At 41.9% G+C, this 25,759-nt stretch overlaps 1 protein-coding gene across 2 annotated transcripts in view; it reads left to right on the forward strand.

The window, feature by feature from the left end:
- The window catches only part of FBN2 (fibrillin 2), a 202,389-nt gene that overhangs the window by 98,010 nt on the left and 78,620 nt on the right, over positions 1-25,759 (forward strand). For both annotated transcript variants that reach the window (XM_054397847.1, XM_054397848.1), the window contains exons 12-17: positions 4,247-4,366; positions 5,120-5,245; positions 5,887-6,009; positions 7,636-7,758; positions 17,978-18,130; positions 19,141-19,194. In XM_054397847.1, the coding sequence (XP_054253822.1) occupies positions 4,247-4,366; positions 5,120-5,245; positions 5,887-6,009; positions 7,636-7,758; positions 17,978-18,130; positions 19,141-19,194 (699 nt within the window). The remainder of the gene's footprint in view (positions 1-4,246; positions 4,367-5,119; positions 5,246-5,886; positions 6,010-7,635; positions 7,759-17,977; positions 18,131-19,140; positions 19,195-25,759) is intronic.

The following is a 25,759-nucleotide window of genomic DNA, read 5'->3' on the forward strand; positions in this document are numbered from 1 at the left end:
CACATGCGGTATTTATTACATTTGTACTATTTTTGCTTTCTAAGGTCAAATGAAAAAATAAAGATGAATAGGGATAAAAATGTGAACATATGATTGCTATGAAGCTAACAACTGAAAAAAAAAGTGGAAGGCCTTTCAAAACTGTACTTTTTGAGGCAACCATCCTGTGCTTAAATCATTAAAAGCAGTGATTAATATCATCATAGAACACAATTATGATAAATGCTTGCTCATGCCTATAAGGAATTATTCTGAATGAAAAAATATATTAAAAGAGCACATAGCTATGCAAAATAAACCTCTTTGCCATAGAAATTCACAGTGCCACCTGTCCCTACAATCATTTTGCATAGAGGAAAGACAAATATCACTGAGCTACTTTGTGCTTCATAACAGCAGATGGCATAATGGTGGCATATGATTACGTATCACTTCACTGTATCGCATGAGATTTAATGTTGTTAAACTCCCCAAGCTGTTTTTCTAATTTGCAAAGCATGGAAAATAAATGTCATCACCAAGGTAAAAATCAGTATGCATTGATAATAGGGCATGTGCAAGTTAAGAGTCTAGGGGAAAAAAAATGAGTTGTGAAAAAATAAAGTCAAGTCAAAGCAAATCTTTATGCAAGTGGTAAGGTTAAGTCCCCAGTAAGAGATAACTCCAAATTAAATACTAGGTATTAATAATACAGGGAAATTTCAGGTAAAGCAATAAACTTAGGGCCTTACCTGAGTTTCTATAACCACTAGCACAAGAGAAATGCTTCAGTGCCTTTGGGTCCTCTTTGTCTTCCCAGCCTAAATGACCAGATATTAATGTACTAATTTAATCTAAGACTGGCTTTTGGGATTAATCCAGAACAGGATTTAAACTGTGGCTGAGCCTGTTATGAAATGCTTAATTTGGTTCAATCTTTGTGCCTCTTAGGTTGCAAGAAGTAAAGCTGTATGTACTTAATTGAAACTTGAAGAAATTGGCATGCAAAAAATGAAGTAGCACAATCATCTGTGGTTTAAAAGACCCACCTGATTTGCGTGTCAGGTGCTGACTGATAGATGTGTGCTTAACAGCTGCTTGGTATTCTGCTTGTTTCTGTTCTGTGAGGTTACCCTGTAGGCCCACCAGCCTTTCAATTCACCTTCCATTCCAAGCTAATAGTGATAATAGTGGAACTGCACCTGATTTTCGGTTGGAGGTTCAAGTGCCCCAAAGCTGAAACTAGATTGACAGGTGCACAGACAAAAAAGGAATTGTCGACCTGCTGTTTCTCTAGCACAGGCTTACGCGGCCAGGAAGAGGTGGATTCACTTGGGAAACTTAGTCTCAACTTTGTAATGCACAACTCAGCATGAAATAGACTGAAAACTGGGGCAATCCTGGATGCACTGAGATCAAAGAAAAGACTGAAGCTGATTTAACAAAAGCAAAAAATACTGTGCCAGACACAGTAATGTCCTAGGCTGAAAGTGTCGGGGGGAAAGCAGTAATGGCTTCCAGCAAGTTTAAGGGTCACTTTACCTATTTTTTTCTATGTGGAAAAAAATCAGTCATAACTAATTATTTTGACTCTTCAGTGGGGTGCCTTTTGAGCAGCTGCTTGTATTTAGAAGACTTTTTATATGAGAGTGTATTTATAAATTGTTAACTCAGATAACATGGCTTTGTTTCACTGTTACATTCTAATTGCATTATAAAAAAGTAGCCAGAGTACCTTCTGTGCCACAGTGATTCGTGAATGGTAGTTGCTATCAATCGCAGAGCAACTTCTCTTGCAAATGTAGGCATGAACTTAACTGCATGGAATTTCTGTGTGTACTGGTACATTTTAAATGAAATTAAAGGCTTGCTTGAACGTATCTTGGATACTTTTCTTACTACGAAAGAGAAGTCTTGGGTCATTGGAACAGGAACAGCACTTTCAGTCTGCCCTATCCTTTGCTGCTTGTTCCCCAAGCAATAAATCAGGAAGCCAGTAATCATTAGATATTTTTGTATAGAGTTACAAAGAGAGTTATTTCCAAATTGTCCTGCCAAATGAACAAGTATTGGCTTGACATACTGCACTCAAACCTAAAGATGTATTATGCCGATCTCATGCTGAAACATGTCTGATGAGTAAAGGACCTCGAATGTCCTAAATGATCTGACTCTGAATGGTCAGTCCTTTTCCCCAAAGTGACAGACAGCTGTAATATTATGACTTTCCTTTTTTTCATTCTGTTTATAAAAGATCTGGAAAAAATGGTAGAGGCTTTGAAAGATGCAGCAAGCACATAGCTATGCTGTGTTGGATTTTAGTTGTTTTGTGAATAAAAATATCCATATTTAATTTTTTTAATGTATTTTCAGACTTACTGCAGTAAATCTGAAGGGGTGTTTGAAAATTCTATACTATGTCTAGTGAAATTCTGACAAGTGTTACAGATGAAACACTGAAAAGTAGAGATAAGTGTGATGAAATTGGTGAAAGAGAAATATTTGACATTGAAGAGAGGTGTGTTGGGAGATAGAATAAATGGGTTAAATATCTCTGTCTCAGATGTTTTCTGTTTATACTGCTAGAATACACATGCTTACAATGCAAATGTGAAGCCAACAACTCCTTTGTATTAACATATATTTGTCATTCCTTCTTTTGTCAAGAGCTTATAAAAATAAGAGCATCCTAAGATGCATATTTTATGTGGAAATCATGTGATGCGCATAGCTTTGGAAGGGTTTTCTAAGCTGAAGTCAGGTATTTCATAGAGGAACATTGCATTCCTGCTGTACAATTTATGAATCAGTGTGAAGTGAGATCCATTTCTAGCATGCACATATGTACTTTAAGAGATGAAACAAACTGAAGCTTTATTTATGGTTAAATTAAAGCAAAAGTTAACCTTCATGGCACAGCACTTTCTAGAATTACACATTTGTTTAATGTACAAATGTTTTTATCGATTTAGTTTCTTATTCCATCCCATTATTTCCAAGATGCAATGAATTAAGTTTTAGAACTAGACATGAAAAAGGGTGAGTGTAAATGATCAGCAAAATTACCATGGGTAATAGTATCTAGTAACTTCTGGTAGCATATTCTGCAAATGCTTGGGAAAATCATCATTACTAAGAACTAATCATCAGTGACTTTGCTTAGCCCCAGCTTCCCATCGGCAGTTTATGGCCAGGTACCCAAAACTCTCTGGAAATCACTATTGGCATTGTGACATTAAAGCCTACCTTAATGAAGAGATGAGTAATTTCGGAGCTGCAAATGAAACGGAGGGCATAGCATGAGGGGAAAAGGTCAAATTAACCAAGATGATTGGTGAAGGCAGAGATTTCATCAAGGGATCCATTCTCATTGTTACCTGTGAATTTAGCTCCTCTCATAGTTTCAGGGGAGACTGAGCCAGCAGTCCTGCCTGTCAGACCAGAGGGACACACTTACTCTGCATCCTGGATCACAGAGGGCAAACATTCAGGGCAAGGGTTCCAGGAGGTTTTAGAGAAGCATAACAGGGAATAACAGTCAGTGTAAGAATAGCTGTCTTGGGACAAACTTGGGAAGGCTTCTTGAAAGGAGTTGAAATTTTCAGAGCTTTGTTTCATATGTGAGTTATTTCTGATCAGTTACCTAAAATTTAAGGTGATTAAAGTGTGTTTGTTTGCACCCAAATGCCAAAACCCTTTGGAAAGCAGAGTCAGATACATTACGGAGAAGGACTACAATGAGTCTGGTGTTGCACAGAGGTTGCAAAGACGGAGGTTGAAGATGCAGTGGGGCATAAATTATTGAGATGTGGTACACAGACTGTGGTCTCATTAAGAATCTCTTCTGCTAGTGTCTGGCCCCTCCTCACATTCTACAATGAAACTGCAATACAATTAGGAATTTTGGGATGCCATGATTTGCTCTGATTTTGAAATGCCAATTTTGATTTCTATTTGGTTTATTCCAAAGAGGACTGAATGGTCTTTCAGGTAAGTAAAACTATGTCGAATGAAGTGATGTTTGCTTTCACTAGGCAACTGTCCCATGTCTCAAAATCCTCACACATAGTTTTTCTCCTTAAAAATATCTGCCTAGTTGGACTAACATCTTTGTGTCCTTAGAAAAGTAATGCTTTTGATGAAGAACAAGTTTTAGTAGTTGGCATTTGATGGTTAGTTATCATCTTTTTCACTTAGAAACTTCTAGACTTGAAAAGGATCTTGTATGTGCTGTGAAGTCACTAATGCTGCACTGTGCTGCCAACAGATCTTGATGAATGCACATCAAACCCATGCTTTAATGGAGACTGTGTCAACACACCTAGTTCCTATTACTGCAAGTGCCATACAGGTTTCCAGCGAACTCCTGCCAAACAAGCTTGCATAGGTAAGAAAATTTGCATCATGTCTACTGACATTGTGGATGTTCTCTAACCCCTTATGTCAGATCCTATTGGAGCTTGAGGAATAGTTACCAATGCAATTTCAGTAAATGCCAACAGTTGTTATATTAGTTGGAACTAATAGTTCAGGGCTACCATTCTATTTGTTCTGTTCTTGTCTTTTAAGGTTTATCCATTATAATGGAATGTCTATCACTTGGCAAGGGAATACGCCAGTTGGGAGTTAGAATGTTGAAACACTGGCACAGGTGCCCAGAGAGGTGATAGAAACCACATTCCTAGAAGCATTGGAGGAGAGGTTGGATGGGGTTCTGAACAACCTGATATAATAGAAGGTGTCGCTGCCCATCACAGAAAGGTTGGACAAGATGACCTTATTTAAAGGTTCCTTCCAACCCAAAACATTCTACGATTCTATGAAAAAAGCAGGAAATAGACTATTGGTCTGGGAATGTATGTCTATGTATGTATGTAGCAGATGAACGTGTGAATAGGTTTTTAAGGGTATTTGTAAAGTAATGCTGAGCATCACAAAACATAGAATTCATTGTACAGCTCTGTAAAATAATATTTTTCCTGCCTCTGATGCAATATTTCTTAACCATCTTGGAAACCATTTTCTAATATTAATATTTAAGTAACATGCCAGCATTTTTCAAAAAACAGTTTGTTGTCATATAAATTTTAATCTGACATTAATTCTCTAATTGTTTTGTTTGTTTTGCCTTTTGTCTTAGATATAGATGAGTGCATCCAGAACGGTGTTCTTTGTAAAAATGGCCGGTGTGTAAACACTGATGGAAGTTTTCAGTGTATTTGCAATGCTGGGTTTGAACTGACTACAGATGGAAAAAATTGTGTGGGTAAGAATCTTCCAAATAGTGGGGCAGACTAATGCCTGCTTGGTGAGTCTAGAAATGGTACTCCATGCTACAATTAAAGATCACGTTTTTAAATAAGGGTCGACCCGAGGTAGACTTATAGCCCCTGCATATAAGTAGTTATTTTATGGAGCTGCATGATTTTGAATAAAACGTGAGATAATTTTCACTTCTGAAGCTCCCTCTGTCCTCAAAAGTCCCAGGTAACTTACTGCTAGGAATAACTTTTTTTCCCTAAAGCTACACAGCAAGTGCTTCATATGTCAGCACTGATTAAGAAATAATTTTTTAAAATTTTGCCTGTGCTGTGTCAAAAAAGCTTCCTAGATAAACAAGAAGCTCATAGTTCTATCAGGTGGTTGAGGCTTTTTATCCTGTCATGTATGAGAGAAAGAAAGATACACCATGTTCTTCCATGCATGGTCTGTTCAAACATGCAAAGTAACTGGTCACAACAAGAAAAAAACCTGTTTCTTTGTCTATAGAGTAAAAAGTCTTCAGATAGTTGTCAGAGTTATAAGTAGAATTTAGTCTTCTAGCGAACGAATAAATTGTATCAGTTCTGATCCTGTCTTCTGGAAGGTAAAGTAATATAATCCAGTTTTCTTTGCGATGTTTTGCAGACCATGATGAGTGTACCACTATCAACATGTGTTTAAATGGGATGTGCATAAATGAAGATGGGAGTTTTAAATGCATCTGCAAACCAGGATTTGTTCTGGCTCCAAATGGACGTCACTGTACTGGTATGTAGAGCTGAGAAGTAATGCATTAAGACAATTTTGACTGAAAATGGCTTCTTCTGTACATTCATTCATGTCAGTATAGCAATATCATACTAACATGTTACTAACTCATTACAGAAGATTTTTTAAGCTGTCTAGAATAGAAATAGGCCTTTATCCTACAGAAATAAATAAGTTATTTGGTAGTATTGTGAAAGCTACAACAGATAGTAAATCAGATTTTGAAAAGTCTTAGAATATGGTTGTACTGGTTTGAGGCCAGACAGATCCTCTCTTGCCCCAAGAGGGACAAAAGAATGACACTCACACAAACAGATTGGAGAGTGATGGAAAGTTTAAATGGGAAAACAGTTGGTGAAACTACAGAAAACTACAAAGCATAGTGCCAAGAACATTCCAAAGTGTACAGAGCCCCTTACATAACACCCAAAAGCTTCCCAACTTTTCCCTTCTCCCATCTGAGGGTATACCCAAACCCCCAGGGCTCTTTCTTCCCCCCCACTGCTAGGCAAGTCTCAGGCTGGCCAGGTCTGAGACTGCCCTCCCCTCCTTTCTCCTCCTGGCATTAAGCCTAGACAGGCCTAAGAGGCCTTGAGATACTCCCCCACCGTTACCTGATAGGGAAGCATCTCTCACAGGAGCAGAGAGGGAAGAAAGAGAAGGGAATGGCTTTGCAGATGGATTTATAGGGTGCAGGATTTATGGGTAGAAATACGCTGTTTCCTGTGTCCACCTCATTGGGTTGGACATTCAGGACACCGGAGGTGCCATTTACGTGGCAGTAACAGGAGGCACCCAGCCTGAACTGCCACACTTGTAAATGCAGAAAAAATGCAGAGCCTTTGTTAATCTTTCATATATTGGTATTAAGGTGAGTAGCAATGTGGGAAGTTTAAAAGGTTGAAAATATTTTACATTGATGAACATGCACAAGTATGTTTTCCACATCATTATTCTATCAGTTTTGAGTGCTTGACACTTAAGGCCCCATATCTGCTACATAGTGTTACAAGCTTTTAAAAGTGAGGTCGTGGAATACTTAGGTTAAACATTTTAAGAATAGCGTCTGATTTAGCTTCAGTTTAGGAAATCTATTGGAAGATTCCTGTTGCTGCCAGTAAGAGTAGACTTGGGCTCGAGTTATTTCTAGTAACTGCAAAATTATTTAAATTGCTTGTTTTCTGATTTGAAATGGTACTATTTCGAATAATTGTGGTTTTCTCAATGTGCTTGCAGCTGAGATGTTGACTTAGACAGAAATTGATCACTACTGGAAAGTTCTTCTGAATTAAATTTTACTGTCATCTAGATATTCTGTAATCAGTGCTTCCCTAACCAGACTATCAAGCAAAGTTATCATGGGATAGACAAAGGGAAATCAGTGATTTTATTAACTTTTCTTAGTAAAGAATCTGAAGTGCCTCAAACCCTGCAGTTTTTCTGAGGTTTTGGGGGAGGTTTTTTAATGAGCAAGGGGAATTTTGATGAGATTTTTACTAGAAAGAAATGAAGGGTATCCTGATGATTTATCTGTTTACCATAAAGTCATTTGGTAACATTCTAAAAATATGAATATCTTGCTTAAAAATAGCTAATACACTGTTGAATTATTTTGCCTCCTGATAGATATTGATGAATGTCAAATATCAGGAATTTGCATGAATGGTCATTGCATAAATACTGAAGGATCCTTTCGGTGTGAGTGTCCGCCTGGCTTGGCTGTTGCAGTTGATGGCCGTGTGTGTATAGGTGAGCTAAGACAATTACTTTGTTTTTATTGAAAAGCAAGTGGAACTATCAACTTTTTTTTAGTTTTAAAAATGTATCAAATTACATCCTTTTGGATAATGTTGACATCAAACCACAGATGATCAGTTCTAGGGTAAACCTGAACTATTTGTCTTTTGTTCTGCTATGAAAGTTCTTGTATGTGCATGTATATATACATATATATGTATATTCATATATGTTTGCCTATTCATATTTATATTCACTTCAAATCACTAAAACAGATATGTATCTTGGCTATAACACTGATTTTTTGCACTCATCTTTTCATTTCTTTCTCTAATCTGAAAACATTCTTCTTGTACCCTTGTATTAAAAAGGAAAGAGAAAAAGCAGGAGAAATACTGAAAACTACATAGGCTTGTTTCTGTGAAATCAAATATTGCTATATAGAATTAGGAAATTTTGAATTATTCTATCCTATAAACCTAGTGTTAAAAGATGAGCTTAAATTTCTCTGTGGAACTGGAATGACACCACTTCTTGTTTATTTGTTACTTCTGTAAATTAAACTTATGTTATTTACTCTTCCTGCCATTTCTATATGTTTTTGAGACATGTCCTTTCTAGTCTGCTGGTCAAGAAACGTTTGTCATATTATCAAAGCTGTAGCCTCTTATTTCCTCAACTGTTACTTGACATGTAGGGAGATTCTTCACCCAGCTCTACCAGGAGCTCACCAGAGAAAAATGGAGCATTTTCAACCTGATGAATAGAAAAGGACTAGAGGGCAAGAGGTATTCCGTCCCTTGGTTTGTACTGATTGCTGATGAAAAGGGTGGAGAAGAATATACATTTCATAAAAAATACTGGGTGATGGGACTAAATGCACTACTGCAAAGGTCCTTAAACCAATTCGATCCACAGGAGATACCATCTTTCCCTTGTGTCTATCAGAACATCGGCCTGGATGAGCAAGGAGCTCCTGAAGGATTTAAGGGAAAAAAAGAGGGATTATCGCCTTTGGAAAGGGGGGGAGGCAACTAGTGACATGTTTAAGGATGTTGTTAGATCATGTAGAAGAAAAATTAGAGAGGCAAAAGCACAGTTAGAAATTAAACTGGCCGCTTCTGTGAAAGACAACAAAAAGCATTTTTATAAATATATTAATGCTAAAAAGAGAGGCAAGAGGAGCCTCCACTCTTTATTGGACGTGGAGGGTAACATTGTAACTAAGGATGAGGAGAAGGCTGAGATTCTAAATACCTTCTTTGCCTCCATTTTCAACAGTAAGGCAGGAGGACTTCAGGATAACTGGCCTCCTGAGCTGGTCGATGGGGTCAAGGAGCAGTGTTGTACTCCTGAAATCCATGTGGAATTAGTTCGAGACTTGTTGAGTCACTTGGATATTCGCAAGTCCATGGGACCTGATGGGATTCATCCTAGAGTGCTGAAAGAGCTGGCAGATGAGCTGGCCAAGCCTCTCTCCATCATTTTCCACCAGTCCTGGCTCACTGGAGAGGTCCCAGAAGACTGGAAACTGGCCAATGTGATACCCATCCACAAGAAGGGACGGACAGAAGAACCTGGGAACTACAGGCCTGTCAGCCTGACCTCAGTGCCAGGGAAAATCATGGAGCAGATTGTCTTGGGGGCAATCACTGCATACCTGAAGGATGGCCAAGGAATCAGGCCCAGCCAACATGGATTTAGGAAGGGCAGGTCCTGCCTCACCAACCTGATCTCCTTCTATGATCAGGTGACCCGCCTGGTGGACATGGGAAAGGCTGTGGTTGTAGTCTACCTGGACTTCAGCAAGGCCTTTGACACTGTCCCCCACAGCAAACTCTTGGCCAAACTGGCAGCTTGTGGCTTGGACAGCAGCACTCTGCGCTGGGTTAGGAAGTGGCTGAAGGGATGAGCCCAGAGAGTGGTGGTGAATGGTGCCACATCCAGCTGGCAGCCTGTCACTAGTGGTGTCCCCCAGGGATCAGTGCTGGGCCCCATCCTGTTCAATATCTTTATTGATGATCTGGATGAGGGGATTGAGTCCATCATCAGTAAATTTGCAGATGACACCAAGCTGGGAGCAGGTGTTGATCTGTTAGAGGGTAGAAGGGCTCTGCAGAGGGACCTTGACAGGCTGGACAGATGGGCAGAGTCCAACATGATGGCATTCAACAAGTCCAAGTGCTGCATGCTCCACTTTGGCCACAACAACCCCATGCAGAGCTACAGGCTGGGGTCAGAGTGGCTGGAGAGCAGCCAGGTGGAAAGGGACCTGGGGGTACTGGTTGACAGGCGCCTGAACATGAGCCAGCAGTGTGCCCAGGTGGCCAAGAGAGCCAATGGCATCCTGGCCTGCATCAGGAATAGTGTGGGCAGCAGGAGCAGGGAGGTCATTGTACCCCTGTACACAGCACTGGTTAGGCCACACTTTGAGTACTGTGTCCAGTTCTGGGCCCCTCGGTTTAGGAAAGATGTTGAATTGCTGGAGCATGTCCAGAGAAGGGCAACGAGGCTGGTGAGAGGCCTTGAGCACAAGCCCTATGAGGAGAGGCTGAGGGAGCTGGGACTGTTTAGCCTGGAGAAGAGAAGGCTCAGGGGAGACCTCATTGCTGTCTACAACTACCTGAAGGGAGGTTGTAGCCAGGAGGGGTTTGGTCTCTTCTCCCAGGCAACCAGCACCAGAACAAGAGGATACAGTCTCAAGCTGCGCCAGGGGAGGTTTAGGCTGGAGGTGAGGAGAAAGTTCTTCACAGAGAGAGTGGTTGGCCATTGGAATGTGCTGCCCAGGGAGGTGGTGGAGTCACCATCCCTGGAGGTGTTCAAGAGGGGATTGGACGTGGCCCTTGGTGCCATGGTTTAGATAGGCATGAGGTGTAGGGTGACAGCTTGGACTCGATGATCTTTGAGGTCTCTTCCAACCTTCTTGATTCTATTCTATTCTATTCTATTCTATTCTATTCTATTCTATTCTATTCTATTCTATTCTATTCTATTCTATTCTATTCTATTCTATTCTATTCTATTCTATTCTATTCTATTCTATTCTATTCTATTCTATTCTATTCTATTCTATTCTAATCAGATCTGTATCCTCTTAAGTTTCTTCTCTCCTAGATCATGAATGTATCTATCCCCAGAACAGTGACAAGTGGTGTCCCTCAGGGGTCCATACTGGGACCTGTACTGTTTAATATTTTTATCAGTGATGTAGACAGTGGGATCGAGTGCATCATCAGCAAGTTTGTGGATGACACCAAGCTGAATGGTGCTGTTGACATCCCAGAAGGACAGGATGTTATCCAGAGGGACCTATACAAGCTGGAAAAATGGGCCCAGGTAAACCTCCTGAGGTTCAACAAGAGCAAGTGCAGGTGTTAGAAAGCAGGCCCTGTGGAGAAGGACTTGGGAATGCTGATGGAAGAGAACCTGGACATGAGCAGGCAGTGTGAGCTTGCAGCCTGGAAGGCCAAACACATCCTGGGTTGCATCAAAAGATGCCTTGCCAGCAGATCCAGAGAGGCGATTCTGCCACTTTGCCCTGGTGAGACCTCACCTGGAGTACTGTGTACAGATCTGGAGCCCTCAACACAGGAAGGGCATCAACCTGATGGAACAGGTCCATAGGAGGGCCACAAAAATGATCAGGGGGTTGGAGCACCTCTGTTACGAAGCCAGGTTCATGGAGCTGGGTTTGTTCAGCCTGGAGAAGAGGAGGCTCTAGGGAGACCTAATATTGGCCTTCCAATACCTGAAGGGAGCCTACAGGAAGGATGCAGAGACATTGTCTAGAAAGGCCTATAGTGATAGATTGAGGGGCAACGGTTTCAAACTAGAGGAGAGTAGATTTAGATTGGATGTTAGGAACAAATTCTTTACCATGAGGGTAGTGGAACATGGGATTGCCTGGGGAGGTGGTTGGGGCCCATCCCTGAAGATATGCAAGGTGAGGCATGACAGGTTGCTCTGGGCAACCTGATCTAGTTGAGAATGTCCTTCCTTACTGCAGACAGGATTGGACTAGATGACCTTTAGAGGTCCATTCCTACCCAAACCATGCTATGATTCTATGACTGTTCTATGATAGTTCTGACCCAAGTCTCAGTTAATGGATAGGCACAGAGCTAAACTTCAGCAGGCAGACACACCTGGAATGAGTGAAAAGCACTCCTCTGACATCGACACAACACATAAGCTTCACTTTTGGTACATGGCCTTGTGTGCTGGATGCTGCTGGTTACTGCACTGCCATTGGAGCTGGTTTTTGATTGGGCCAACTAGTTTCATGTACTGGTTTTAGGGCTATGCCTTTAAATTTTCTGACAGATCTTGAGCAGAAAGTAGTAAGAATGTAAATAAATCACTATTGGGTGTAAAAAGGAAAAATAATGTTTATTCTAAATTATTCCATTGGAGTGGTGGCTACCATAAGATTTGATTCTCAAAACAAACTTCTGTTCTGTTGCAGCAGTCTAGCGGGGTGTTTCTGCATTTCTCCTCTTGCTTCCTTTGCTGGGGAGATAACAGCTGCCATACTGACCTTACCTAAGTCTAACATAATCTCTGCTTATTTTCTCTTTTTCTTCCCTTTGAGCAGAGGGGGGGAGAGGCAGAGAGAGAGCTTTCCTGGCTTTGGCCAGGAAGGCTTTGTGCTGTTTTTGTTAATTGTAAATATCTGTAAATATTGTACTGTATATACTGTATATTTGTATATACTCATTGCATTCCATTGTAGATTGTAGTTTAGCTTGTAAATGTAGCTCATTTTGCTTCCAAACTGAGCTAGTCTGGTAAACTTAATGTTGGGGGGAATTTCCAACTCGCCACATTATGTCATTTGACAGGTTCATGAGGCAGTAAAAAGAGAGAAAAGCATGGACTTAGATGTACGGTAATCATATATACTTGTCAGTACTGTGACTGTTTTTGCTGATGGATGCATATATTTCTTATCTGCCTATGTTTTATCTGCTTGTGTCCAGATAAAGATAGACTTCCTCATAGTGTTTGGAGGTTACCTCCCATCAAAGAGGTTATCAACTTGTTTAAAATAAAAATTAAAATCATGCGTGTTGTTTAAAATAAAATCTAGTGCAGGCATTCCTGTCAAGTGGCAGCACAAGCTGGCCTTTTCCCTTAGCACTTAATTTTTTAAAAATTCACTCATAATGGCTTAAAAAAATAGGCTAATAAAAAGCCAAAACACCCTCTTCTGTCTTTCAGTTGGAACCCAGACATTTGTTGTTTTAAATAAATGAGAGGCTTTAGTAAGCAAAACTTAACTAAAGATTGAACCAACAAAGACATCATTTGTTCTCACCTATGTAGTAGCCAAGTTGTGTTCTTCTGGTTTATTAAATGTTTGAAGAAAAGCAATGAAAAGATAAACCAATGAGAAGAGGCTGAGTATCCATGTTTTAATACAGGAGTTTCACTGTTTAGTGGCACAGCAGGAAGACCAAATTTGAGTACAAGCTGTTCAGTACTTTTTTTGTGATCCACATTGGCCTCGTTTTCACCCCTGTCAGTAATACAGCTGCAAAGAATCAATGCAGTGCTCAGTTTTCTGTACTTTCACTTACCTAATGCTACCACGATTCCAGCACCTAAAGGCTTCACAAGTTCAACATCAGCTGTGAACACTGAGCACATAACTCTAAAGGTTACCATAAATGTTTACATTTTCAACAGGAAATGCCCATAAGATGGCAAAAATCATAAGGCAGAATAATGATGTATTTGGAAAAATAATTTTAAAAATATGAAATTATTGTAGGCATAAAGTAACATAGCAAATTTCAAATATTATGTAGCAAAAATAACCTCTTAAGGGACCTTGACAATAGAATTTCTGAGCCAATTTGCTGTTAGAATTCTGTATATATGCTCATATATATAAATTATTTTTAAAAATTAAAAAAATATATATACACATACATATGCTAACTACAGAAAATTTGTGTCCCATATATTATATGAGCTAAATAATACTCTTAGACATTCTGGCTTCTAGAAGACTCTTTGTAGTCTGACAGTTAGTAAGTTATATGGGGTTTCTTTTTAACAGTATTCCTACATATGTGCCAGGCAATTAGTAAAAACACAAAAACAAAGAGCTCACAGTCCAGTTCTCTCACTCTGAGATGTATTTTCCTTCTGAATAGTGCCATTGATTCTGTTGGGACTGTTCATAGAATGAATTGCTTTTTTATTTAGTAGTATTAAGTATGGCAGAGACAGTCACAAAATGCTGTGCAAGTTCAGAAAGAACAAATACACCAAGAAACAAAAGCTTGGAAAAGGAACAGTGAGATGAATACTCAGAGCCAAACTAGTATTTTCAGACATTTCAGGTCCATGCCTGGATACCTCAGCTGGCTCAGTGTGTGTGTGTTTGGGTACTGCCTCAGAGCTTGCACTGAACTACAGCCATAGTTTTGTGCAATGTTATTTGTTCTCTACTGAGACACTAAATTACAATTCGGTCTGCAGTTCACATGCCTGCCCAAAGCTATAGCTGTTCAGGATGAAATAGCCAAGTTTTATTTTACACAGGGCTTTTTTTGTAGAATCATACCTTGGAGTGCCTTTTATGAGCATTGCCTGGTTTGAATTTCTAAGCAACCTGGATGTGTGCAGTAAATCATGTCAGGTATAGTGGTGATAACATTTGCAGGACCATAACATTTAAGAGTGTAGAAATGCCGTTCTCTGGGAAACAGTGGAGTTTCCCATAAGTACACAGTTAGTTACAGCACCACTAATGCTAAAATCTGATCCAGGTCATAAAACAAATACTTCAGTGTTCTGAAATTAGTAGTCAAAGGCTGATCAAACTATACATGGGGAACAGTGCAGGTTCAGCATTAAGGTGCATGCTCAGACCTGTTGTGATGTGGGGAACCTTAGCTTTGTGAGGTGTCTACGCCAACTAAGCCATAGATAAAACAGTGCCTCTCCTTTTCATCCTTGATATCATCATGGGAAGCACAGCACAGGGAGGACATTCTCCCTCTCATGCAATCCCTGCATGCAATTCTGGGGAAGCTAGCTTGATTTTTCATCCTGCACAGGCTTTGTGAATCACTGCCTGTGCAAGTAAGACTGCTTCCTGTTAACTACTTAGACAGTCCCCAAATTCCCTGTGATTCTTCTATAAAACCATCATTTTACATTGAAAAGCCCTTACTCTTTTAAGCAATGCAGTTGTTCGGTACATTAGCTGCTTCCACCAGCTCTTTTCCTGACTTCTCATCTTTGAATACCTTCCTGCAGAGTATTTCTTTAACATTTCCCTTGCCATTTTCTTTCTGTGAACTACTTTTCCATTCTCTCCCAAACACATAAATAAAGGGAACCCTTCCCTTCTATGACAGGGCAGTGATCAAAGCTCCTTTATTCATGGCAGAGCGTAACAGGGTGACCTCTTAACTTCTTAGATAGAGGTGGAGGGAAAGGAGGTGATGCATCTGATTCTTTTGCAGACTACACAGACATGTCTTCAGCAAAAATTCTTCATTTTTGTCAAGCATATTAATCTTTTCCTGCTGTCAAGGGCAAACAAATTGTCCTGGCTTAACCTAGTCTCTTGGCAAGGAGTAAGCCCTGAAATCTGGGACGTATTTAATTGTGCTCCAGAACTATCTGTTCCATGGTGTACTAAAAGCAAGAGAAAATACTTATGTATAGGATAGGCAGTCCTGGTTTATAGGAGCCAGCTTACAATACTCAAAGAGCAGGCAGAATACATAAGGACTTATCAGTTCTTGTATGAATTGGCTCAGGATATTGAACATCCACTATATGACTTTTCATGCAACTTTTCTTTGTTGTTTTGAGGTCATCGTTTAAGTAGGTAACTGGATTCCCTCAGACCTACTCAGTTTCTCACTGCACCTGGGATCATGTCCAGGCCACAGTGTGTGGCAGGTTTACTGGGAGATTGATAATGAGCATAAATTAAAGCAATGTTCTGGCCTGGTCCATAAAGATATGTTGCAGCCACTGTTCTGAGGGTAGCTCCTCGATGCCTGCAGAGTGCATGATTCCTTAGCTGACCAGTTCCTTAGCTGTGTTGGGCAAAACAATAACATTCCATGTGTGCAAAGAACAACATCCTCACATTGTTACCCTTTGATCGGAACATGCTGCAGAAGCCACCTCCTTGACATACTGGCACCTCTTATTGGGAAAAGATTTTGGCTTATATATATGGTTGGATTTTACTGGTTAAGGGATTGATAGGAAAAAGTATAAAATGCCACCACTGCGCAGGAGTCACTTTGGTTAGGGATCCTTTGTCAGGGGTCTTCGGTTAGGGCTGCTAGGGACTTCTGCTTCTGTTAGTTGGCCACTTTGGGTTAGGGCTTCAGTTAGGGATTTGGCTAGGGCTTCATTGAAGGGATGCTGCTAGGGATATGCTCGAGACTTCTGTTGCCTGCTTCATCTGTTAAGGGCTTCAGGACTTCTGTTAAGTGGGACTCTAAGACTCTGTCATGCTAGGGATTCTACAGCACAGCAATAAAGGACTTCTGGGAGGACTTCTAAGATTCTCTGCTCTCTGCATTTCTGGAATCTCGTTGCTATACAGCAATGGGGTTCGTGCCTTCATTCATCACCCAATGGCCCCCACAAAGAGTAGTTTGATAGCTCCAACAAAGGTTGGTAGAAGTATTAAGAATCAAATAAACTCTGTTTACTCCATCTGTACCCTGCCATTCTCAACTACACATTCAGGTGGATTGTCCTCTCACACTTGTTTTAGAAGATCTCCAGTATTATCACAGTATCATAATATATCAGAGATTGGAAGGGACTTCAAGAGATCATCAGGTCCAAACCCTCTGCCAGAGCAGGATCACTTAGGGTAGTCCTCACAGGAACACATCCAGGTAGGTTTTGAAAGTCTCCAGAGAAGGAGACTCCACAACCCCCCTGGGAAGCCTGTTCTAGTGCTCCCTCATCCTCACTGTAAAGAAGTTTCTCTTCAGGTTGAGGTGAAATCTTCTATGTTCAAGTTTGAACCCACTGTTTCTTGTCTTATCACTGTGAACCACCAAAAAGAGCCTGGCCCTCTCCACTTGATACCCACCCCTCAGATATTTATAGACATTGATCAGATCCCCTCTCAGTCTTCTCAATAATAAATAGCCCCAGGGATCTCAGTCTGTCTTCATAGGAGAGATGCTCAAGTCCCCTAATCATCCTTGTGGCTCTCCACTGAATTCTCTCCCACAGGTCTCTGTCTCTCTTGAACTGGGGAACCCCAAACTGGACACAGTATTCCAGGTGTGGTCTCAGCAGGGCAGAGTAGAGAGGTAGAAGAACTTCCCTAGACCTGCTGGACACACCCTTCTTGATACATCCCAGGATCCCATTGGTTCTCTTGGCCGCAAGAGCACATTGTTGTTCCATGGAGAACTTGCTGTCCACCAGCACTCCAAGGTCTTTCTCTGTGGAGCTGTTTTCCATCAGAGCAGCCCCTAACCTGTACCGATGCCTATTGTTATTTCTCCCTAGATGTAGGAGCAACTTCATGAGGTTTGCCTGGACCCATCCAGGGTCATGCTGGATGGCTGCACAGCCTGACAGGTGTCAGCCAACCCCCCCAGTTTTGTATCATCAGCGAACTTGCTCAGGGTACTCTCAATGCCCTCATCCAGGTTGATAAAGACATTGAACAAAACTGGACCCAGTACCATACCCTGGGGGACACCACTTGCCACAGGCCTCCAAGCTGACTCTGTGCCCCTGATGATGACCCTCTGAACTCTGTTGTGGAGCCAGTTTTCAATCCACCTCACTGACCAGCCATCTATGCCACATCTCCTGAGCTTTTCTATGAGGATGTTATGGGAGACAGTATCAAAAGCTTTACTGAAGTCAAGATCCATGACATCCACAAGGAAATATAAAAAAGACATCTAACCCTGGAATCGCCAAAAAAAGCATAACAAAACCAAAACCAAAACATGAAAAGCAGTCTGAGAAATATTATCATAGTTTATAATAATAGATCATGATACCTGCAAAGGTAGAGCTGAAGTCCCACCTTGAAGATGCATCTTATTGCACCTTATTGGTGAAGCTGGAAATCCTGCCATAAGGATTATTGTAGCAGATCAAGGCAGATGTACCCAGTGTAACCATTTTGGTGAATATTTTTTTTTCTCATTGAGATAATACGTATCTTGTCCTAAGGAAATAAATTATTTCCTCACTTGCCCTTTCTTAGATACTCATATGCGTAGCACATGCTATGGAGGCATCAGAAAAGGAGCATGTGTCCGTCCTTTCCCTGGTGCTGTGACAAAGTCTGAATGTTGCTGTGCCAGTCCTGACTATGGTTTTGGAGAGCCATGTCACCCCTGCCCTGCTAAAAACTCAGGTAAAATTTTGTGTTTCTTTAAACAATACAGTAAGCATACAAACTTAGAAAAAACCCAAACCCACAAAAAAACCCAACAACAACAAAAAAACTTTTACAAATCAGGCTGTTCATTTATTTCATAGTTAAAGAAAGGTGTACAGGATACATAACAGAATTATACACTAATTCTGAAAATAGTTGCTCTGGTATTTTATGTTGTGTTTGTTCTTTTATGCATTGTAATGTTTGTGGTATTAGGCCAGAGCCTGGACTTGATGATCTCAGAGATGTATTTCAGCCTCAATAATTCTGTGTGATTCTGTGTGATAAGTGAACTTTGTTCCAGAGCTGGCCAGACTGACAAAATTCAAAAGGATGAGCATGCTATGAAATTGAGTCCTTAAATTAAGTGTTGACTATAAGTGACAGTATTTTAAAGCAAATAAATAGAGTTCTCTGATAGATCTGTAAATTTCCTGGTCAGGTCAATCCATTTTAAAAGAGCTGCCCATACTCATTTTAGAAATCTGTGTTTAATTTTGTAAGAACGACCTCTGCAAATAAACCCAGAGATTGATTTATAGAAGCCTCTTGAGTACAGAACTTGGATAATGCATTTGAGATAGTATTTTCATTCATTGTAATTTTCTGGTACAGCAGAAAACTCTTTAGTAGAAATGAAGTAAAACTGGCATGGTTGGAAGGAGTAATTTAAGGAGACATTACTGTTGGTATTATAGCAGAAGTGATTGACTAATTCTTGTCATCAAATTTCAGTTTTGTATATATGTGAACGTTCAGGGTGGGATGCTGAGTGACCTGTTTAGGTATATTATCTGTAAATAATTATTTCATATGAACATTGGCATTTTATTAAGTCATTTTAAGGAAGTTATTTTGAAAAAAGAGCATATGGGTTTGGTTTAGAATTAAAGAAGGTGAAACACTGGAAATGACGTTTTTCTTTTTTCTCCACTGAAAATAACATTTTTCTTTTCTCTCTAATATCTCTTGCTTCAATTGAGTAGCTGAATTTCATGGCCTCTGTAGCAGCGGAATAGGTATTACTGTGGATGGACGAGGTATGTTGCATGCTTTCTATCATGTATATGAATCAAGATTTGCATTTGCAGTTGATTTTCTGTCAGCTGGAATAGTAATAGAACAGTTTTTCACTCCAGAGCCAGTGTTCAATGGAGTGTTTCAATGGAGGGATAATTTCTCTGTTGAGTTAAAGTTGGAAGGGAGCTTACTAAAAAAAATTCTACTGAAAAAAGGTCCAAAAAGTGATCACTTGCATTTAGAACTGGGAACTGTAAATCTCCAGCTCCTTCTTCTATTACTACAGAGAAAGCAATTTTAAGAATAATAGCTGAGCCAAGACTGAAGCAGGGGTGACACATGCCATAGCTGCTGAATAAGTAGGGCAGGTTGAAGGAGTGGTGGAACACAGTAATATGATTTTTTGCTATATAGTTCCTTGATGAGTTAATAAAATTGCAGCCAAATTAAAACAGATACTGTACATTTAATATTTCCAGGCATTCAGGTTGTATAGGTTTTATCCTTGTCAGCATTAAAGCTAAGAATTCAGCAGGAACAGAATGATAGCCTCTGATCATTATACTTAGTAACAGCCTACATAACTTAAAAATAGTACTATAATAAAAGAAATTCTGATTGTTTTCAGGGCTGTAAGTGTATATACATATTTTTTTCTTCTCTATGAACTCATTGTTTAACATGTTGCGAAACTTACAATTTGAAATCCATGGAGTCCGTAAGTTCTCTCAGTTTTGTTTTGAGTAAATTATATCATGTCTATTTGAAGAATATCTAAATCTCATGGATTAAAAATGGCAGTATGGCCTGCTGTAATACTGCTGTACAAACAACATCCTGTAATGAGAATTTGCATGTAATATAGTTAGAGGTGTTATGTGTTCTTTCGAATACATGGAAAATACAATTTCTCATTAAAATTGTAAAGCCAGTTATGGTCCCTACCAGCTGCATGATAAAGACTGTAGTCTCATGGTGGTTGAGGTCTCAACTTGATTTCCTCTGTTTGGTTTCAGAAGAAAACCCTAGTATTTTGTGCATGTCCTGTGCAGGTCCGTTTGCAGCCACTCCTATCACTGTTTGTATTAGGGGACTTTGTTTACCAATTTCATTTCCTAAAGGGAAGTATTCAACATTCAATCCTTAGGAAAAATTCTGGTTTGTTCTTCATGCATTCTCATTATCAAGAGTGGGAATACATTTTATCAGTGAAGCTTTTAGTTGATACATGGATTGTTAACTGGGTTGCAGTCCCTCACCACATCCCTGTTTCTCTCATACAACTTGTGATTAACAAGTGCAGAACTCTGATGCATTTATGTAAGAGAAATCTGGACTTAGGTAAGGACAGAGACTTTGCAATCTGGTTTAATGTATAAAGTAACAGGAATGGCTGGACCTTCTGAAGTCATTAGAATCATAGAATCATAGAATCAACAAGGTTGGAAAAGACCTTAGAGATCATCAAGTCCAACCTATCAACCAACACCTCATGACTAACTCAACCATGGCTTCAAGTGCCACTTCCAATCCTTTTTTGAATACCTCCAGGAATGGTGACTCCACCACCTCCCTGGGCAGCACATTCCAATGGCAGATCACTCTTTCTGTGAAGAACCTTCTCCTCACCTTGAGCCTAAACTTCCTCTGGCATAACTTGAGACTGTGTCCAATTGTTCTGGTGCTGCTTGCCTGGGAGAAGAGACCAACCCCTACCTGTCTATGACCTCCTTTCAGGTAGTTGTAGAGAGCAATAAGGTCACCCCTGAGCCTCCTCTTCTCCAGGCTGAACAACCCCAGCTCCCTCAGTCTCTACTCACAGGGCTTGTGCTTGAGACCTCTCACCAGCCTCGGTGCCCTTCTCTGGACACGTTCAAGTATCTCAATGTCCTTCTTAAATTGAGGTGCCCAAACTGGACACAGTACTCAAGGTGTGGCCTAACCAAAGCTGAGTACAGGAGCAGAATGACTTCTCTGCTGCTGCTGGCCACACTATGTCTGATGCAGGCCAGGATGCCATTGGCTCTCTTGGCCACCTGGGCATACTGCTGCCTCATGTTCAGCCTACTGTCAACCAGTACCCCCAGGTCCCTTTCCACCTGGCTGCTTTCCAGGCACTCCGACCCCAGCCTGTAGCACTGCATGAGGTTGTTGTGGCCAAAGTGCAGCACCCAGCACTTGGACTTGTTAAGTGTCATCCTGTTGGACTCTGCCCATCTGTCCAGCCTGTCAAGGTCCCTCTGCAGAGCCTTCCTACCCTCTAACAGATCAACACCTGCTCCCAGCTTGGTGTTTGCAAACTTACTGATGGTGGACTCAATCCTCTCATCCAGATCATTGATAAAGATGCTGAACAGGATTGGGCCCAGCACTGATCCCTGGGGGACACCACTAGTGATAGGCTGCCAGCTGGATGTGGCACCATTCACCACCACTCTCTGGGCTCGGCCCTCCAGCCAGTTCCTAACCCAGCACAGAGTGCTCCTGTCCAAGCCACAGGCTGACAGCTTGGCCAGGAGTTTGCTATGGGGGACGGTGTCAAAGGCCTTGCTGAAGTCCAGGCAGACTACATCCACAGCCTGCCCCACATCTACCAGGCAGGTCACCTGGTCATAGAAGGAGATCAGGTTGGTCAGGCAGGACCTGCCCTTCCTAAATCCCTGTTGGCTGGGCCTGATCCTTTGGCCGCCCTGCAGGTGTGCTGTGATTGCCCCCAAGATGATCTGCTCCATACTCTTGCCTGGCACTGAGGTCAGGCTGACAGACCTGTAGTTTCCAGGTTCATCCATCCGGATGGGCATCACACTGGCCAGCTTCCAGTCATCTGGGACCTCTCCAGTGAGCCAGGACTGGTGTAAAATGATGGACAAATTTAATAAGGAAAGATATAGTCATGAAATTCACAAAATCACAGAGTACCAGATTGGAAGGGATCCTGAGGATCATCTGGTCTAACTGCTCTGGGTGAGAGCATTGTTTCAATGAGATGGCCCAGCATTCTGGAAATTGAGTCTTAGAACTGTCTCATGTAGGGGAATACACAACTTCTTTTGGGAGATTATTCCAATCTCTGTTTTCATGGTGAAAAATTTTCTTCTGGATTCCAATGGGAATCTCCTGAGGAGTAACTTGTACCCATTGCCGCTTGTCTTTTCCATGTGACTCCTTATAAAAGGGAGTCTCCGTTGTCCTGGTAGCCACACTTTATGTACTGGTATGTGGTATCATAGAATCTCATAGACTCATAGAATCCACCAGGCTGGAAGAGACCTCCAAGATCATCCAGTCCAACCGATCACCCAGCCCTAAGCAATCAACTAGACCATGACACTAAGTGCCTCATCCCGTCTCCTCTTGAACTGGTGGTGACTCCACCACCTCCCTGGGCAGCCCTTTCCAATGGGCAATCACCCTCTCTGTGAAGAACTTCCTCCTAATTTCCAGCCTATACCTCCCCTGGCACAACTTGAGACTGTGTCCTCTTGTTTTGCTGCTGGTTGCCTGGGAGAAGCAACCAGGTAATAAGGTCTTCCATTAACCTTCTTTTCTCAAGGCTGAACAAACCCAGTTCTCTCAGCCTTTCTTCATATGGCAGTGCTTCCAGTCCTCTGATCATTCTCATGGCTCTTCTCTGGACATTTTCCAGGCTGTTGACATCTTTTTTGTACGAGGGGAACCAGAACTGCACACAGTTCTCCAGGTGTGACCTGGAAGCTCTGAGTGGCACAATGACTTCTTTATCTCTGCTGGTAATGCCCTTATTGATGCAGCCTAGCATTCTGTTGGCCTTCTTTGCCACTGCAGCACGCTGTTCACTCGTGTTGAGCTTGTTATCCACCAAGACCCCCAGGTCCCTTTCCACAAGTCTGCTCTCCAGCCAGGCAGATTATAGTCTGAGCTGCACTCCTGGGTTATGTATTCCCAGGTGCAAGACCCTACATTTGTCCCTGTTGAACTTCATGAGGTTCTTACTAGCCCAGTGTGACTTAGAATCATAGAGTCAGTCAGGGTTGGAAGGGACCACAAGGATCTTCTAGTTCCAAACCCCCTGCCATGGGCAGGGATACCTCACACTAGATCAGGCTGCCTTGAGCCTCATCCAGTCTGGCCTTAAAAACCTCCAGGAATGTGTCCTCAACCACCTCCGTGGACAACCCATTCCGGGCTCTCACCACTCTCATGGTGAAGAACTTCTTCCACACATCCAGTCTGAATCTCCCCACTTCCAGCTTTATTCCATTCCCCCTAGTCCTATCACTGCCTGAAAGCCTAAGAAGTCCCTCCCCAGCTTTCTTGTAGGCCCCCTTCAGATACTGGAAGGCCACAATAAGGTCACCTCAGAGCCTTCTCTTCTCCAGACTGAACAGCCCCAAGTCTTCCAGTCTGTCCTCATAGGAGAGGTGCTCCAGCCCTCTGATCATCCTGGTGGCCCTTCTCTGGACACGTTCCAGCATGTCCATATCCCTCTTGTAATAGTGGCTCCAGAACTGAACACAGTACTCCAGATGGGGTCTCAGCAGAGCAGAGCAGAGCAGAGGGGGAGAATCACCTCCCTTGACCTGCTGGCCACACTTCTCCTGATGCAGCCTAGGATCTGGTTGGCTTTCTGGGCTGCAAGTGCACATTGACAGCTCCTGTTGAGTTTCTCATCCACCAGCACCCCCAAGTCCCTCTCCTCAGGGCTGCTCTCCAGCCATTCACTGTGTCCAGCCTGTATTTGTGCTTAGGATTGCCTCGACCCAGATGCAGGACCCTGCACTTCGTCTTGTTACACCTCATGAGATTGGCTTGTGCCCACCTCTCCAGCCTGTCAAGGTCCCTCTGGATGCCATCCCTTCACTCCAGCGTATCTGCTGCACCACACAGCTTGGTGTCATCAGCAAACTTGCTGAGGGTGCACTCAATGCCACTGTCCATGGCACCAACAAAGATGTTGAACAGGACTGGTCCCAGGACTGATCCCTGAGGGACTCCACTTGTCACTGGCCTCCACTGGGACATAGACCCATTGACAGCCACTCTTTGGGTGTGGCCATCAAGCCAGTTCTTTATCCATCTGGTGGTCCACCCATCAAACCCATGTGTCACCAGTTTGGAGACCAGGATGTGGTGTGGGACAGTGTTGAAGTCTTTGCTCAGGTCCAGGTAAATGACATCAGTTGCTCTCCCCTCATCTATTAATGTTGTGACCTTGTCATAGAAGGCCACCAGGTTTGTCAGGCAGGATTTGCCCTTGGTGAAGCCATGCTGACTGTACCCAATCACCTCTTCATTATTCTTCTGTCTCAGTAGTGCCTCCAGGAGAATCTACTCCATGATCTTCCTGGGCACAGAGGTGAGACTGACTGGCCTGTAGTTCCCTGGTTCTTCCTTCTTACCCTGTCCCAGGGTACAAACAAGTTTAGTAAACTACAGAAAACTTTTTTCTCAAAAAATATATATAAAGCTGACATTTCACACTAATTCATATCTTGTTATGAATTTTTCAGATATTTCATAGATTTGAGTTTAATCCAAAGGATAGCATGATTTTTTCAAATGCATATCTGGGTGGATCTAAATCATGATCTAAACTGCACTACGATCAAAGAGGAAATGTCCTTTATTAAAAATTGAGCAGCACAAGTATAAAACAAGGTTTTTATGAAGTCAGAACTAGGCCAGCACCCCTACAGTTATTTCCAGGGTTTGCAAAGGGAACTATTTAAAGTAATAGGCTTACTGTATGAGAAAAAGTAGTCATAGGATCATAGAATGGTCTGGGTTGAAAGTGACCTCTAAAGGTCATCTGGCCCAACCCCCTCTGCAGTAAGCAGGGGCATCCTCAACTAGATCAGGTTGCCCAGAGCCCTGTTGAGCCTGACCTTGAATATCTCCAGGGAAGGGGCCTCAACTACCAACCTGGACAATCTGTTCCAGTGTTCCACTATCCAAGATGCAATCTAAATCTACTCTTCTCTTGTTTGAGGCCATTGCCCCTTGTCCTATCACTACAAGCCTTTGTAAACAGTCTCTCTCCATCCTTCTTGCAGGCCCACTTCAGGTACTGAAAAGTCACTGCTGGGTCTCCCTAGAGCCTTCTCTTCTCCAGGCTGAACAAGCCCAGCTCCATGAACCTGTCTTTGCAGTAGAGGTGATCATTTTTATGGCCCTCCTCTGGACTCACTCCGTCAGGTGCATGTCTTTCCTGTACTGAGGGCTCCAAACCTGGACACAGTACTGCAGGTGAAGTCTCATCAGAGCAGAGTGAAGTGGCAGAATCACCTCTCTGGATCTGCTGGTAATGCATCTTTTGATGCATCACAGGATGTGTTTGGCCTTCTGGGCTGCAAGCTCACACTGCCTGCTCATGTCCAGCTTCTCCTCCATCAGCACCCCCAAGTCCTTCTCCACAGGGCTGCTTTCTATCACCTCATGCCCCAGTCTGTATTGATAGTGAGGATTATTCCAGCCCAGGTGCAGAACCCTGCACTTGCTCTTGTTGAACTTCAGGTTCAACTGGAACCACCTTAATATTTGCTAACTTAATACTGAAAAACCCTCTTTTCTCAGAGGCAAAAATATTGAAACTACCATATACCCATT

Source organism: Indicator indicator, chromosome Z (genome assembly GCF_027791375.1).
Source record: "Indicator indicator isolate 239-I01 chromosome Z, UM_Iind_1.1, whole genome shotgun sequence".
NCBI lineage: Eukaryota > Metazoa > Chordata > Aves > Piciformes > Indicatoridae > Indicator > Indicator indicator.